Raw genomic sequence first — 14,685 nt, 5'->3', positions numbered from 1 at the left:
TCCTTCTTTCCAATAAACCCCTAAGACCTAGAAGAGGGAAGTAGCTTCCAAGTGCTTAAGTGTACATTAACAGTTCTGTTCTTGTAATAAGGCAATACTATTCTTATTTTGAAGTTTTATATTTTGTTGTCACTGCCAGTTTGCTTCACAGGTACTCACCCCTCAGTGCAGGCAGCAGGGACCTCTCCTTCTTGTCATCACACTTGTTACATTCACTGAAGTACAGTAGTAAGAAGACATCCACAAGGACCCACATCAGTGAAGTGGCCAGAACCACTTTGCAGTAAACGAATCTCCTCATGACTTTACTTGATTTCTAGTTAACACAGAGATTGAAGGCAAATGCTCCTTGGATGGATCCACGACACAGAGGTGAACTCCAGGTTGAAAGCAGGATGCATCCCACTGTATTAGGGGAAAAAAAAAAAAAAGAAAGAAAGGAATTTCATTATTGTATAGGGTTTTTGTTTTGCAGAAAGGAGATATAACATAAAACATGACTTATTTCATGTTCCCAAATATGTCAGCATTCATGTCTTCAAAATTAAAAGCCCAAGTGGATAAAAGTTGTTACCAAGGCAGCTGGCTACAGTTCTCACACCTGATACTAGATCCATCACTACTCTGCTGGATCATTGATAAACTAATGATTTATTCAAATTGCATTGCCTTTACCTTAATTCCTACAATGATATTCTATACAACAACAGGTTGTCAAATACTGCATTTCTGAATTTACACAATAATACTGAATACTAAATAATACTAAAAAATACAAAAATACTAAAAAATGATAAATGTTACTACTACTATTTACCAATACTACTAAAATAGAAATAATCCTGGGATACTAAATTCTACAGTGACTAAGAGCTGGTCTTTATAGATAGGTCTGGACATTTTACTTCATACCATTGGGAGATTCTCCAAGCCTCAGCTTTCTCATTTGTAAAATAAGGATAACAGTGTCATACCTAAAAATTTACTGTGAAGAATAAGTATGTCATGCTTCTAAAACATCTTATAGAACAAATATCTATTAGTATAGAAAAATTTAAAAATGGTATCAGAGTCTCAAACCCAGCAGCTACAAGAAATAAATCAACACTTATTTACCTTTAAAACTCCCATCTGATCTACATAAAAAGTATTCCCAGCAGATGCACATTTGAGAATAGATTAGCATGTCTTGAAACAATTTAACAGGGGAAGACAACATACTAATATAAAATGACCTAAAGTAATCAGAGTAAGAATTTTAAATGGTATAACATAGATAAGTACCTAATCATTGAAAGATATGAAAGTAAATATAAAATTAAAACCATCTATGTTTGTTTTATACAACATTGAACAATAACTATCCGGCTAACCAGTTTCTATAGGTAGATTAAATAAATCAGACCAAAAATAATCCAATATCATTTGCTACATTTTAAATCTATCAACTAAAGCATAAATTTATTGATGTGAATAAGTGACATTGTTTTGACAGTTTGGAGTGAATAATATTAAATACAAAGAAATTTGAAATATTTCATAAACTTGTTTATATCATTACAATGGAAAATCTACTATTAACTATTAAAATGTCTCAAAATACAAACATGAAATGTAATTTGCTGAGACAATTTTTTTAAATAAACAGCATTTATGTGTTACTTTATAAAAACTTAAAATTCACAAATAGTGATAGTTAAAAAATTACTATAAAAGAGACTATTTCCAATAATTATATAAAATTTACATTCATTTAAACTAGATATTTAGAGACATTGTGCAAATCCAAAGAATACACAGCACAGAGTTTCATTTGTTTTTCTGAAGAAAAAAAGTGTCATGCTAATTACCTAATTTGTGTCATTTCTACTTTATTTTTCTATGAAATTGATAGCTAAGTATTGGAACTCAGCCTATAATATGATGACAAGGGAAAATCTTTATTTTCTCTTACTGTGTGCATTTTTCTAAATTTGAAAAATGAAACACTTCAAGTAATAAAATTTTCTTTCTTTAGTCGTAAGATGAAATTTGTCTCCTCAATTGACAGTGGAAAAAAAAATCCTAGGGATAAGTATATGTAATGCCAATGGTTACTGAATGGTCCTCCCCAGATTTAGAAAGAATACCTTATATATAACAAATGATCCTTGAAGATGTAGGCAGCACCATGACTGTCATCAATGAAGAGCTGACCTCTTGCCCTTTCTACATCATAAAATGCTGTGAGGCTTACGCAAAATAAAGAATAAGGACATTTTTAAAAAATGTATGAAGAATATCATTACAATGGAAAATCTACCATTAACTATTAAAATGTCTAAGATAACTCATTTCCTAATAAGATCCTAACAGCTGAGCTTGCTGAGAAATTATTTTAAACTTTAGCTGTGATTGAAAGTCAAAATTACACCTTTTTGCCACTTCAAGAATTATTCAAATTATCTTGATTCTATACCCTGCTAGATCTACATGTCATGACATTTGGACTGAGAAATGTCTAATTTTACTATTTCAGGTGATAAAACCAAGTTGCCATTAAAATCTTTTATTTATGCAAATTTTTTCCTTACATAGTTCAAGTTTTTAATTCTATCTATATCTTAAAACTACTTCTACCTTGAAAATAGACTCAGCTTTACCATTCAAAAGGATCTTATTCCCTAGCACTTACAAACTAATAATTCTATGTGTATGTTCCAATACTCCTCATCTCATGAGAACAAAACTAAGCAGAAAGATGGTACAGGATGCATGGTTACTAACCATCATAAGCACAGTTGGTGGCCCAGATTTATTTAAGAGAATCAGCATCTGCATTACATTTTTATTCCAGGAGGCTCCTATTTATTTGCAAATACTATTCTGTTTCTCAAGCAGTAAGGAAATCCAAGTTCTGCAAAGTCCCTGGCTTGCCAATCCAATGTGGATCACGACCAACTTGTATAAACTATGTGCTCCACTCTCTCCTACTATGACACCTTTTATAAGATTTCAAAAATCTTTTGAGTAAAGCACAAATATTGCCCTCTTTAAAAATACTTCTCTATGCTGTATAAAGTGGTGAATGCCTGTATCCCAGTGATATAAAGGCTGAGGCAGAAAGATCACAAGTCTGAAGCCAACATGGGAGTGTCTCAGAATATGAAAGGGCTGAGAATATAGCTTGTGAGAGCACCCCTGAGTTAAACCCCAATTTCTACACACACACACACACACACACACACACACACACACGTATATACATTGCATATATGTATATAAATATATATATATATATATATATATATATATATTTTCCCCTCTAGATAGGAAAATGTCAAGAAATAAAAAACTATCAAGTACCATCTTGCCAATCAGTTGCTTTCCCCTTTTTCTCCTGCCAACTAAATAATATCAGTCATATATTCCAGATTTTTACTTTAAAATATATACCATTCTTCCAATCTTTATTAAAATGGTGTTTAAACATAAAAATAAAATCCAGATAAAGTTTAGAGGTTTGGGTAACTGTGGTATTAAAATAAGAAGAAAAATCTTTGTTTTGATTTTGGTTTGTTGTTTTTTTCAATTAGGAGGTTATTACTTCCCTGAGGAATTGAGTTTAGTTGCTATTAGACATTTTTATCTATAGTCATATATTTTCTTTAGTAGAAAATTGCATAATGGGTGCAAATTTATTCAATCTATTTTATGAGACTATACTCAAAGCTGCCAAAGGATCCTGGAAGCTAGTGTAAGACTGCTGGTAGGGTTTCCAGAAGGTTCAGACACCAAGCAAACTTTATTGTTTTAAATAGTTATACAGGAGCTTCTGGAAGCTGATGACCAGACAGTTTTGCATACACACACACACACACACACACACACACACACACACACTGATAAATCTAGTTAAGCACTAAAAAAAAAATCCTGATTTGGCTCTAAATATGATTGGTAGAAAGACTGACATTTGCATGAATGATGATCAAAATTATTAAAATAGACCGGGGAATCCACCTAAAGCCTAAATCAAAGGGTCTGCTGTAAAAAATCACACCAAACTGATACATTCAGAGACAAAAAAAAAGTGAAAAAGGTAATGTTCAATACATGCTTTTTGTAAAGGGTGATGGGATAGAAGCAAAGAAATATGCCCTTCACTTAAATTTCAATTAAGACCAAATATTCATAAGATCAAATTCAACATTTAGGAGGCAACCTAGCATAGGATCTAAAATACGAATTTTTCTAAAACACATATGTTGAAGAATTACAATTTTATGATTTGAATTGGATTCCAATACTCAGTAAGCATATGAGTTAATTCAAGTTAATGCCTTGATATTCCTACCCACATGATGAGAATAATGGTAACTTCCTCATAAGTCTAGGATAAATGTTAATGAATTACTATACATAAAGTTCTTATAACAGTGTCTGCCACAAAGGACTTAGTATGCAGTAATGCTTATTAGCAGTAATAACAGTATAATAGTGTTATCATCAGGAATATTATCAAACAGGAAAAAAGAATGAAGACTCAACTATCCTTCTAGAAGAAGCACATGTTCAGTTTGTTCAGGAAGTTGGAGAACACAAGCATCACAAGGAAGAAATATTTAATAGATGCAGTTTCTTACGGGGTATGAGTTGTAGGGTTTAACAATACTCAAAACTCATTGAACTGTACACTTAAAAGCTGTGAGTTTTACTTCTATGTAATTTACACCTCTTTTATAAGATATAAATTAAGATGAAATGTCTATGTAGGTAGGATAAGATTCCCTGACATCAATAATTTTTGATTAATTAAAGAACTATATCAGATAAGAGAGATTCATATTAAACCTTTCTGATCTCCTCTTCTGCCATTGTTCTCCATGCCATTCACTTGGGTCTCCTGGCTATTTCTTAAATGTGCCAATTACTGCCTTGCCTCGGGAAATGTGCATATGCTGTTTTCTCTGCCCAGTGACATATTCATGGCTCCCTGCTTTCATTTCCCTCAATCTTCCTTCTTTATTGCACAAGTCTCACATGACAGACAGCTTTCCTACCAATCAATCCAAAGGAGAACACACTTAATCACTCTCCATTTCCTTACCCTCTCCACTTTCTTTCTTAGCACTTGTCATCCACAACATATTTAAAAAATAAATTTTGGTTATTATTTGTTTCCCCTATATTAAAAAGTAATCTGTATGACAATAGGATTTCACAACTCTTGCACATGCTCTCTCTTACTCCAATATATTTTAAATATATTTTAAAATATATTTATCTTAATAAATTTTAAAACTCCAACATTACTCATTATAGACTCAATTTCCAGTACTGCCCTACCCCCCCCAAAAATATTCCTATGCTAATGTCACAATCCCCTGTAATTTAGAATGTAACTAAATAGAGAGAGTGTCTTAAAAGAGTAATTAGGATAAAATGAGGTCATATGGACAGCCTAATTCAACTGATGTCCTTAAAGGAGATTAAGATACAGACACACACATTAGAAAGACCATGGAAAGACACAGTGAGAATATGGCCATCTACAAGCCACAAAGACAGCCCTGCAAATAAAACCAATCCTATTAACATCTAGCTTTTGAACTTTCTTGTGAAAGAATAAATTTCTGTTGTTTAAGTCACTCAGTCTGTGATACCTTATAATGTAAGCCTTAGGCAACCCACATTTTCTCCACTCCACCCAGCATACCAGCAGGTATTTATGGCTTGAAAGAACCCTCCAGAATATGCTATTAGGTCTCATTTCTAAATCTATTAATACATATGGTGGAGTTCAGTGTTTCACAGTAATCCTACAATGGCTCACAGATAATAACTTTGACTTGTAAAGAAGAAACACCTTGAACATCAAGAGGTATGGTGAAAGTTGGTGGGGGAGTGAGAGGGGCAGTGGAATTGTACAGAATTGTGTCCCTTTGGGCTATGTGTTTTATGTGGAACCGAAGGAGCCATGATCTATCCATTGCATGTCTGGGTTCCTTATTACTTATAGCAATGACAATCAATGACTGACCTATTAGTCTAAATTCCCTTGCACAGGTTATACTGGACAATAGATTGCCTTTGACCATAAACTTTCTGTATAAAATGAAACCTACCAACAGAGTGGCCTTTGACCATAAACTGACTGTATAAAATGAGACCTATTTATGGTGACTGAATCTAGGATCATAGGAAAAATGTTTGAAGTTAATATATGACCTTATCCTGTTGTTTAAAATTCTGTTCATACAAGTCTTAAAATAAATCCTGTATGAGAAAAATTGAATGAATTTGGTCCTGGCCACTGTCAGATTAATCAGATGTTCAATGGAATGGCATGCTCATAAGAAAATTCACCAGAAGCCAAGATGATAGAGAACCCAAGGGTGGGTTTCATTGGGAAGTCATCCTTCTTTGTCTGGCCAAACCTCTTGCTTGGTGTGCCAAGAATGCAAGTCCTCAAACACTCCTAACACAGGCCACTTCTCAGAGTTGTATTGCCCAATATTCAATATTGTTGAGTAATATTGAAACACCTCGGGGACAAAGAACAGTCTTTCACTGCTGCTATAAAAGGGCAACTTCCCTCATGTTCCTGATCCTTTCCTGTAAAGCAACCCATCGTGTATGCAGTCATTCATAGGCACTGTCCCCCAGCTTCCAGGGGACACAGGAGAAAAGTGGAGTGGCTACAAACACCTTGATGCTCCACTACCTGGTGTGCCATTAGGAAAAATGCATTTGCTCTGAGACAGGAGTCTACTCTGCCAATGAATAGACTGCCATGAGACAGCAACAAGCTAATGTGCTAGCTTTTCAATAGGATAAAACCAAATTCCAGACCCTTCATAAACTTGAAATCATCATTCACAGAAAAGCCAGGAAGTGGTTAAGCCAACTTGTGTGAATTTTCATATGTTCAGAAAACTTCGTGAAAGATACATTAGCTGAATTTGGAAATCTCTGAGGAATACAACTGAGTTTTAGATTTCTATAGGTTTGAGGTTTTAATATAAAAAATATGTTACTTTTAAAATAAACTATTACCTTAATTATAAAAAGGAACAACATTCCTTTAACTAATCCTACAGATAAAATTGAGAATCTACACAGTTGCTAACAATGTACTATGCACTAAAGATAAAGCAGATAAAAAGACAATCCTTGTCTTCTGATTTAGTGGAGATAAACAAGAGCATTGGATTAGAGAAGGGAAATAAATAAAACATTTAGAGTGATTCCAAGATGTGAAATTCTTTTTAGTAGATACTTTTGACCTGTAAAAAAAAATTTTTTTTGGGGGGGGGGGAGCATGCAGTGCCAGGGAATGAACTCAGGGGCACTCAACTACAGAGCCACACCCCCAGCCCTATTTTGTATTTTATGTAGAGACAGGATTCACTGAGTTGCTAAGTGCCTCACTTTGCTGAAGCTGGCTTTGAACTCATGATCCTCCTGCCTCATCTTCCCAAGCAGCTGGGATTACAGCACTACCATACCTACCTTTGACATGTAATTTTTAATATTTAGAGAATTCAACAACAAAGAACAATTGGCCACAGCATGAGTGAACAAAGGGTGGAGCTTTATAGAGAATGTTCATAAAGCAACAACGTGTTTACAAAGCAGATGTCTTGTGTCCGGGAAGTTTGCTGCACATGGGTCTTTGCAGCAAAGCTAGAACATACAATGTCCATTCTATGAAGATGTTACAACTGTCAAGGCCCGATATATGATAATGGGAGTTTACAAGCAATAGATTTTAATAAAATGATAATGAAATTAAGTCTATGTAAAGGAAGCTTGTCAAAAGCAATAGATGTCCCTCAAAAAGATAATGAAATTAGGTTGTTTTAAAAGTTTTTCTGAAAATTGCTCATGATTCATTTAAGTATTTAATGACTTTCCAGTATTCATCTTATAATGTGGCACCAGTTGTCATGCTTGTTCATTAATAGTCACCAAGAGGAAAAAACAGAAATCCAAACTGTCCAACTGGATATAAAACCTCAAGATTTAAGGCAACACTTGAGCATTGAAACAGTTCCCAATAGACATACCCCAGCTAGCAGGCCATCTCCTGCAATAAATCTCAGGATTAAAAAGAAAATAAATGTTTCCACTGAGATGTCAAACCATTAGGAAACCTTAACCTCAACTTCCTAGTTAGCCTTGGGCTTCTTAATTCTTTATGACACAGATGTAAGGAGTGAATCACAAGTGGTCTATCTCTGTAATGTGTAGAGGAATATGTTTATTCCTTGTCTGGGCTCTCTTTTCAAAACAGAGACATTTATTTGTAGAAAATAATGATGATCAATTTTAAATTCTCTTGTAAAATTATTTCAGAGTCACTCCAACTGCTCCACTAGGCAATTAATGGGAAGTAAAAAGAAAGTGAAGACAAGCAAGAGAACAGGCCTTTAGGGCACCAAAAGACCCACAGCAACATAAGGACAGGATGCAGAAGTGGCTTCACCACAGAATGCTTTAGAAGTGCATTAACACCACACAGATGTTAACAAGAGGTTATTTGCCTGCTCACATATTTCAAAAGTGATTTTTAACCATATTTGATCCAAGGGAGAAATTCACATAAAATTAGCTTAAAAACTAACCACAGGTGAAAAGTCTAAGTTCTTCCACTCTGAGGATAAAAACTTATTAAAGATTATATACACTTACTGATTTGATTTGCAGCTGCAGTTTTTATTCTTGTAAATATCCTAGTGAAGCTATTAATTATAAGTTAAGTGACTTGAAAGACAGGCAATTAGAGGTAAGAAATAAATAAGTAAATAAAGAACTAAATAATCAGAATATTGAAAAATTAGCTTCCAATTAATTAACAGCCAAGTAAAAGTATCACATCCCCAAGGAATCAAAATTATATTCTATTAGCAAAGTAACCTTGTCATATGAAATTGCTAAAGACTGTAACTTGTTAATCAATACAGAGCAATCTAATAGAGTGCAAAATCCAATAATAGAAAACACAGAAATACTATAAAATAATTAGCCAAAAAACACATGAGAAAAAGACAGATATAATGCCTTTTTACAATATTTAATAGGTTAGCAAAGACCACTATTATGTGTACAAGCACATAAACAGACAACTCATAAACCAGGCAATATTTTCAAAATATCTAGGAAATCTACTAATTAATTTAATTAGAAATTGTGCTAAATAAAGAACAACATTGTATTTTAGCAGAGGTGGGATACAGTGAACTCTATTTTACTTTGAAAATGGAAATGTAAAATGGTAAATACTTTTTGGAAAGATGTGAGGTTTATTAAAAATAAATAGGATCTTTGACCTAGTTCCTTAAAAATCACATACTTTGAACTAGTAATTTCTCTACTGGAAACTCTCTTTTTAAAACTCCATATTAGAGAAAAGACTTTAAGTTCAGGGATGTAATTAATGCATTATTTATTTAAAATAGTCAAAATAGATACATAGCTAATTGGCAGTATATTATACTGCTACTAGAAAATGTAAAAATAATCATAATAATATAAATATGGTGACATGATAATACAAAATTAAACAAATCAAGAGAGCTGCTTGTTTATTCCTTATGATTACAACTTCTTAAAACTTATTCATGTAAAAAATATAAAAATAAAAGATGGGACTATAAGGATTTTCTTTGCACTCCTTTTACTACTTTCGTTAATTTACAAATTCAGAAGTAGCATGCATTATCTAAGTTATGGGGAAAATACATGTTTTTTTAAATTAAATAAAAAACTACCAAAAAAGTGGCTTGTGAGAAAACCCAAAATTCTGAGTTATCTGGTATGTCTGCCATGTTAGTCATGGGCACACACAGTTATGATGAAAACAGGGCACCTATAGAGCACAGACCCAAAGAACTCTCATGTTATTCACAAAATGCTGTAAATGAAAAAGGAAAGAAAGGCAAAATCTCTCATTAAAATAAGGACTAACTTAAATAGTCCATTTCCAAATATCTTTTACTAGTCTTCATTACTACAGAATGTATTTGACTTTGAAAAAATGAAAGTTTGTCCCAGATTTCAAATTCTATTTAAACTCCAATTCCTTTGAAGAAAACAGCTAACTTCCCCAACCTCAAATCTCATCTAGGATTAGAATTATTCTGGTTGTAAACGTGACTTTTCTTGCAAACAAATACTCGTGAAAAGCTGTCAGGACCAGGATAGGAAAGACTACTCCATTCTAATTATTCTTACTATTAGAAGTATATATGCCACTCCAATCCAACTTACTTTTTAGAAAAGAAATAACACAAATGAGTTTTGTATTTTACAAAGGAATTTTAGTATATTATAAGAGATATATTAGAACTCCAAAATGTTCTTCCCATATTTATCAATTAGATTAAAATTCAAGCTAATTGAGGTACTTGAAGACTACAGATTGTTACTATAGAAGAGCATGGTCTCCTAACAAGTGCGTACGTACTGTAATCTTAAAAAAATATGATGAGATAAAAAAAATAATCAGATTCCAAATCAAATTAACTGTGATAAAAAAATACCCTTCTTGTTAAAGTAAGACAGTGCTTGCTTTTTTATTCAGAGAATAAAAAAGGATGTATTATAAAACTTATGCAATCAGTCCTATAGTACATTTGTAAATGTCTAAAATTTGTAAATGTCTAAACTAAAAATGTTATTTTAAATGACTATATAAGTATTTCAATGTAATAATTAAATAATACATCTCTGAACATCTAAAGGTTGCATTGCAATTTATCACTATATGCCAATCACTGGGATTAAATCCATTCTTTTTTTTTTTTTTTTTTTGGTTCAAGGATTTTACCCAGGGGTGCTTAACATCCTCAGCCCTTTTTATTTTTTATTTTGAGACAGATTCTCACTTAGTTGCTGAGGGTCTCAGTTGCTGAGGGTCTCGCTAAGTTGCTGAGGCTGGCCTTGAACTCCAGGTCCTCCTTTCTCAGTCCGAAGGGTCACAGGATTACAGGCGTGTGCCATTACACTCAGCTAAATTAATTTCTGATAACAATTTTTCTTTCAGAATTATTTACCATAAGTTAGCTATGGGAAACATGGAAGTGGGCTGAGGTGGGATGTGTGCAGTTAGAGGTGGGAGAAGAGCAATTATCACTCTAATTTTACCTAAATTGTTAGGCTTCCATTCTAGAAATAAAATCTTCATCGTTGATATTACAGCAGTGAGAAGCAATGAATTATTAATAGAGAGTTTTTTTTTCTTATTGCACTTTCGAGTCAAGGTTCAAATTCTAAAATCAAACAGTTCATAAATTTTCTGCAAAGGTTTTTATAGTTTTGTAGCTCAAACAGCAAAAATAAATAAATAAAGCTTAAAAATCAATATCATCTGTTTAGGCCAAGGAAAAGCTCCACTATTTATGTGGCTGAATGGTTATAATATTTTCTTTTGATTTTGATAAGCATAGCAAATACATTCTAACCACTGATTGACATCAGAACAAATCAGTAGGTGTGCTCCATTCCAAGATCGCTTATCTATTAATTTCTGTGGAATGAAACGGTGTTCAAACTGAGAAAGAAAACACTGGTATGATTCTCCTCCTGCAATAAAACCATAATCAGTATAAAATTCTGATTTCCAACATCCATTCAGCTCCACCCCTGCAGAATAGCAATCAACATTTTATTTTCCTTTTTGCTTCACATTTCTGGCACAGATATGTACAAAGATAGCAATCTAAATCAATAAAGTCTATTAACCAATGCAAGGGATTTTTGTGTGCCATTTTCATTCCTGATTATTCTACTCCTCTAATATTTAAAATTATATTTCCCTTTTAACATACTTAAATTATTATTTCATCCTTTCTCATTCATTTCATTTTCTTCCCATAGTCTCTCCTTTTTATCAATTATAAAATCACCTAACTGTAATTTTTCCAACTTTAATTTGCCGAAGACCATAAGTCTACTCTAAGTTCTTTCTTCAAGCCAACCCAAACTAGGATGGTCATTGATGACACCTAAGACAGACAATACAATTTCTGAGACCCTGAAGAAGATAAGTGATAAAAATATCAGAACTGTGTTTGTATGGAAGAACCAGAGATATAATATAGAAAGAACCACTTTTCTTTTTAAAAAAATCTTACAATATAAATAGGGATTTTGGATTTGACTCAAGTCCTACTCATAACACCCATTTATTTAAAGATGTTGAAGAAGCTAATTTTCTCATCTAACTCTATGTTAATAAAATTGTAATAAAAGCTATACCTACTTATAGGATCACAGGAATGATTAGCATATGAAATGAAAATCAGAGAAACTGGCACAATGTAACAAACCAGTACACATTATCTTTTGCATTATAAAAAACAATATTATGATCACCAAATAGTTTGTTAGTGCCACTTGGGAAGAGAAAAGCAGTTATGATTCCTTCACATAGTGAACTATTTACTCAATTTATATGGCAAATAATTTTTAATACCTAATATGCTCCCACCCTAGCCTAAGCTTGGTGCTTGGGACATCTTATCTCACAAAGTTTATAACCTAGCAGTTTTAGATGAAATTAAAGGCTTGCTTGAGATAAGTTTCTGAGGCCAGCTACCATCATTAATAATACAAATTTCATTATTTTTATTTTGTTGTTTTTGTATATCAGTGCTACCTTTTTTAAAAAAATAAGTTTATAATTGAGGAAATGGGAATTTTTCACAAATTTATAAGTAGGAGTTGTATTTGAGTCTCCAATAGAATCTAGTAGAGCTACCCACAAGGCAACTGAGTATAGGGACTGAAATTCAGGGAGATAAAGATAAGGGAGTTGGCAAACGAATGTTAATTGCAGCCATGGAAATTGATGGAATATGCTTGGTGAGTGTGAGTATGAGAGAAAAACTGGATAGTGCCAAGAATTTTATGTAGAACTAATGCGTAAGAAACAAGTCCACAAATTTGACTGGGCAGGGATACAAAGGAAGAGAAAAACAAATGCAGCATTATAGATTCTAACTGAAGGAATACTTTTGAAGAGTGGGATTGACCAGTAGTACAAGAATAGACTACGTAAAGAAGTGTTTAGGTGTAGTCACAGGACTAACTGTTGATTTAGAAAGAGCCATATCAGACAAGCAGACAAAGGAAAGCCACAGTCTGTTGAGTTGTGAATAGATGTGTGAGATAGAAATCTTGGAAATTTTTAGCTGTGACTAGACATAAGAGCTAAGGCAGCCAAAAGTGCACCTAGAAACAAAGAAAGGATTAATATGCATGTTGTTTTTAATGGAGGGTGTGTTGTGATGTGTTTAATTCCATGGGAAGTCACCAGAAAAGAGGGGGAAGGTTGAAAGCAAGGAAAGAAAGAAAATATCCATTTGACTCTTGGAACATGTATAGGAATAAGATTCCAAGGAAGAGGAATCATTGGGCGGAAGAACAAATCATTTATGGATACTAGTAAAATAACGGGAACCTTAGACATTTCTAACTCACAAATTATATTTTCTCTGTATATGATTTATAAATAAGGAAACGAAAAAGATATTGGTAAGACTGGAACACAGGAAAGTAGGAGAGGTTTGATATAAAACCTTGAGGACCTAAAGTTCCTTCTCAGAATAGACAGCTCAGTTGCGATGTTCATCCCAAATCCTCACCATTCACTTGGCATGTATCATCTCCTCTGTGACTCTTCTGGAGAGACTTCTCTTCTTATTCCTTTATAGCATCCAAGAATGGGGTTCATTACATATGATGAATATTTTGCTGTTTTTTGAACAAAGTATATCACTTAAAAACCAGATCATTTTAAAGATGAATCAAAAATATTATTGCATAATACTGTATGTTTACAGTCTCAATGAAATTAGTCAACATATTTTGAATATGCTGAAAACAATTTATGACAATCTTCTCTCCTAAAAATTAATGATGATACACCATGCCAAACCTTTGCATTCATATGTATAGACACAGAAAAGGAGAAAAACAGTGAAGAGATGAGAAACAAATAATTTTGCTCTGAGCTAGCAATATGTTAATAGAAATAAATGATTTGCGGTCATGATTAATGTGGGTAATTGTTCAAATGACACTGTCTTATTTTCTTCTCTTTCTCCATTCTCCCTCCCACTCTTTCAGTTGGACCCTTCTGTTTCCAAGGTACCTCCTAGTTTGACTCTTTGGCTGCTCAATTGGGTGTCTCTGATACAGGTTGCCTGGCAACATGACCAGCAGAATACTCATCAGCCTGTGCAGTAGCTCTATTTTCTGGCTTGCAGGTGGGAGATTTGGAGAGAAATTCATGAGGCTTTCACATTGCAATTTTGTTTCATTTCAGTAGGGTGTAATTAAGGTTATTATTTGTAATGTTATTATTTTATTTTATTACGTTTTCAGGGTTGTTTAGAGGCTTTTGTTTTTCTTATAATTATTGAATTCTTTCAGAAAAATTTAAAAGACAGAAATTGCCCTTCTCAATACTTCATGTTTTTGTAGAAGTTCATGATCATAAAGTCAAACTAAAAAATATTAAAAACCCATAGGCTAGTGACAGAGAACATATGTAAAAGGAACTGAGTACTGGACATGTTCTTACACCTTGATCTGAGCAACAGTAATACAGGGATGTAACTATGTAAAAATTCACCTGTCTATGTATTTAATATTAGTGCACCATGTACATTTTAACAAACATATAGTATACTTGAA

The 14,685-nt window shown here is 33.1% G+C and overlaps 1 protein-coding gene across 6 annotated transcripts in view; it reads right to left on the bottom strand.

Moving 5' to 3' along the window:
- The window catches only part of Galnt13 (polypeptide N-acetylgalactosaminyltransferase 13), a 514,272-nt gene that overhangs the window by 459,671 nt on the left and 39,916 nt on the right, over positions 1–14,685 (bottom strand). For all 6 annotated transcript variants that reach the window (XM_040294317.2, XM_005315793.4, XM_021733280.3 and 3 more), the window contains one exon: positions 160–405. In XM_040294317.2, the coding sequence (XP_040150251.1) occupies positions 160–301 (142 nt within the window). In that variant the 5' untranslated portion in view covers positions 302–405. The remainder of the gene's footprint in view (positions 1–159; positions 406–14,685) is intronic.

This window comes from Ictidomys tridecemlineatus, chromosome 7 (genome assembly GCF_052094955.1).
Source record: "Ictidomys tridecemlineatus isolate mIctTri1 chromosome 7, mIctTri1.hap1, whole genome shotgun sequence".
NCBI lineage: Eukaryota > Metazoa > Chordata > Mammalia > Rodentia > Sciuridae > Ictidomys > Ictidomys tridecemlineatus.
The sequence above is the reverse complement of the archived record's forward strand: the minus strand, read 5'-3'. Positions and strand labels throughout refer to the sequence as shown.